Here is a 2,260-nt window from a genome sequence, read left to right on the forward strand (position 1 = left end):
GCAGTGCGTCGACACTTCAAGCGTTAACAGTGGACAAATACGCAGTTCGTCTATACAGTGTTCTATTCTACAGCGCATTACAGCGCTTCATGGATTTGTTGAACATACGATCCGCTACTGAAGTACCGTACGCTACACAACAAAAATATGGCGACAAATAATGTAACGTGTTCGGCGTGTCTCAATATTATAAAACATAAACAATACCTGGTTTGTTCTACATGCTCGCAAAAGTATGATATTGGGTGTTTGAATATAACTGAAAAACGATTCTTATCATTAGATACTGAGAAGAAAAATAACTGGTTATGTGTAAAATGTAAAAGTAAGCAGCCGAAAAAAGATAATTCAAATACCCCTATCCGTGGAACGCTTCAAGACAACCAATCTTCCTTATCACAAAATAGTGACTGTCAAAATCAAAATATAACAAAGCGAAAAAAGGCTTCGAAAACGGATGTGTCGCCGAGCACTAGCACATGTGGAAATGAGTTAATTACTGATGATGTTAGCTATGGTTCACTCCTATCAACCTTAACACATGAAATTCATGTAGCTGTTAATGAAGCTGTAAATAAAACGGTCGAATCATATTTTGCAAAGCAGTTTGAATCTTTAAAAGAAGAGTTAAGCACGCTAAAAGATTTAAAATCGTCTATAGAATTCCTTAGTGCCGATTATGATCGTGTCAAAACGGATTTGCAAATATGTAATGAAAAGTTGATGTCCTTGACTAAAGAAAACACAAAACTTACAGAATCTGTTAAAGATCTTAACTCCAGATTATCAATGTTGGAACAATATTCTCGTGAACGCAATATAGAAATAAATGGAATTCCTGAAGGGAAAGAAGAAAATCTTTTTACAGTAGTGAAACAGCTCTGTACAACTGTCTCGGTGCCGATAATGGATAACGATATTGTAACATGTGTTAGAATCAGAAAGATGAATCCGCAGAGCAAGATCCCCCGACCAGTCGTAGTGAAACTCCAGTCCACGAAGCTGAGAGATGAAATAATTGCAGGTCTATCAAAGTTTAACAGACGTGATCGCGAAAATAAGCTGAATACCAGCCATCTGGGCTATGGTTGCAGTAAACAACCGATATACGTGTCTGAACACCTGACCCCCTATTTAAAATCCCTGCATGCTCAGACAAGGCTTTTAGCTCGAGAAAAAAAATATAAATATGTGTGGATTCGTAACGGTCGTATACTAGTAAGAAAAGACGATAATTCGCCAGCAATACCAATAAAAAACCTAGATTCACTGAAACTTATTGAATGATTTTTAAGTGAAACTTCTATCGCTTAGTCTTTTAAAAAAAAAAAGTTATAAAATTCGATACGAATAATTTACATAAATTTTTGGATTCTATAGAATCATTCAATATTTCTAGGTCTTTTGTTTGTTTGCCGGACCAGTGTATGAAACAGTTAAAAACAACTAGATCTACCTTAAACATACTGCATGTTAATATCCGAAGCTTGAACCGTAATTTTGATGGTCTGAATGTATTGCTTCATTCTATGGATATTAAAAGCGACATAATTATTCTTTCTGAGTGCTGGTTGAGTAAGGTTTCTAGCGTTCCTGTTCTAACCGGTTATGTCTCAACCAGGTCATCCTTCAGCAACCAAAACGATGGTTTGGTAATTTATATAAACACTGCACTGTCTTATAATCTATATGAACCTGCTATTCAAGACGCTAACTGTCTTGTCTTGAAGTTAGGATTAGATACAGCTATTATTGCAATATATCGTACCCCCTCTGTAAGAAATACAGACAATTTTCTAAATTCTCTCAGGAATATTCTTGAACCGATGTCAACAGTGGCAACTGTTGCAGTGATCGGAGATCTGAACATCAATATACGACCAGGTAATTGCGATCCAAACTCTGAAGAATACTTAAATACAATGGCGTTCCATGGCCTACTTCCTGCTCACTTTTTCCCTACGCGAATTAATAATTGTCTCGACCATATTTTTTTAAAAACGAATAAAACTGCTACGACATTTGTTTTTGATTCATATATTACTGATCATGCACCTATCCTATTTTGTATTGAGCAGGATCCTTGGGACGTTACTAAACCAAAAAGCATGATACGACATTTAGACTTACCTAATGTTATTACCAGCTTAGAAAATACTGACTTCTCACATATCTTGACCTGTACGGATCCCAATGAAGGCGTGGAACAACTTATTTCCATAATAATTAACGTAGTAAACCAGCACAGTACATTAAGAAA

At 35.9% G+C, this 2,260-nt stretch overlaps 1 protein-coding gene across 1 annotated transcript; it reads left to right on the forward strand.

The window, feature by feature from the left end:
- The first annotated feature begins 30 nt into the window (after positions 1 to 30).
- Positions 31 to 2,250, forward strand: LOC106127791 (uncharacterized). The gene has a single exon (XM_013326042.1). It carries the CDS (start codon positions 148 to 150, stop codon positions 1,285 to 1,287), a length of 1,140 nt encoding a protein of 379 aa, XP_013181496.1. The 5' UTR covers positions 31 to 147; the 3' UTR covers positions 1,288 to 2,250.
- The last annotated feature ends 10 nt before the right edge of the window (positions 2,251 to 2,260 follow it).

The sequence above is a fragment of the Papilio xuthus genome, unplaced genomic scaffold, assembly GCF_000836235.2.
Source record: "Papilio xuthus unplaced genomic scaffold, Pxut_1.1 DF824646.1, whole genome shotgun sequence".
NCBI lineage: Eukaryota > Metazoa > Arthropoda > Insecta > Lepidoptera > Papilionidae > Papilio > Papilio xuthus.

Bases quoted from the DNA above. Each gene is read 5' to 3' on its own strand.
- LOC106127791 (XM_013326042.1), top strand. From the start codon at position 148: ATGGCGACAAATAATGTAACGTGTTCGGCGTGTCTCAATATTATAAAA.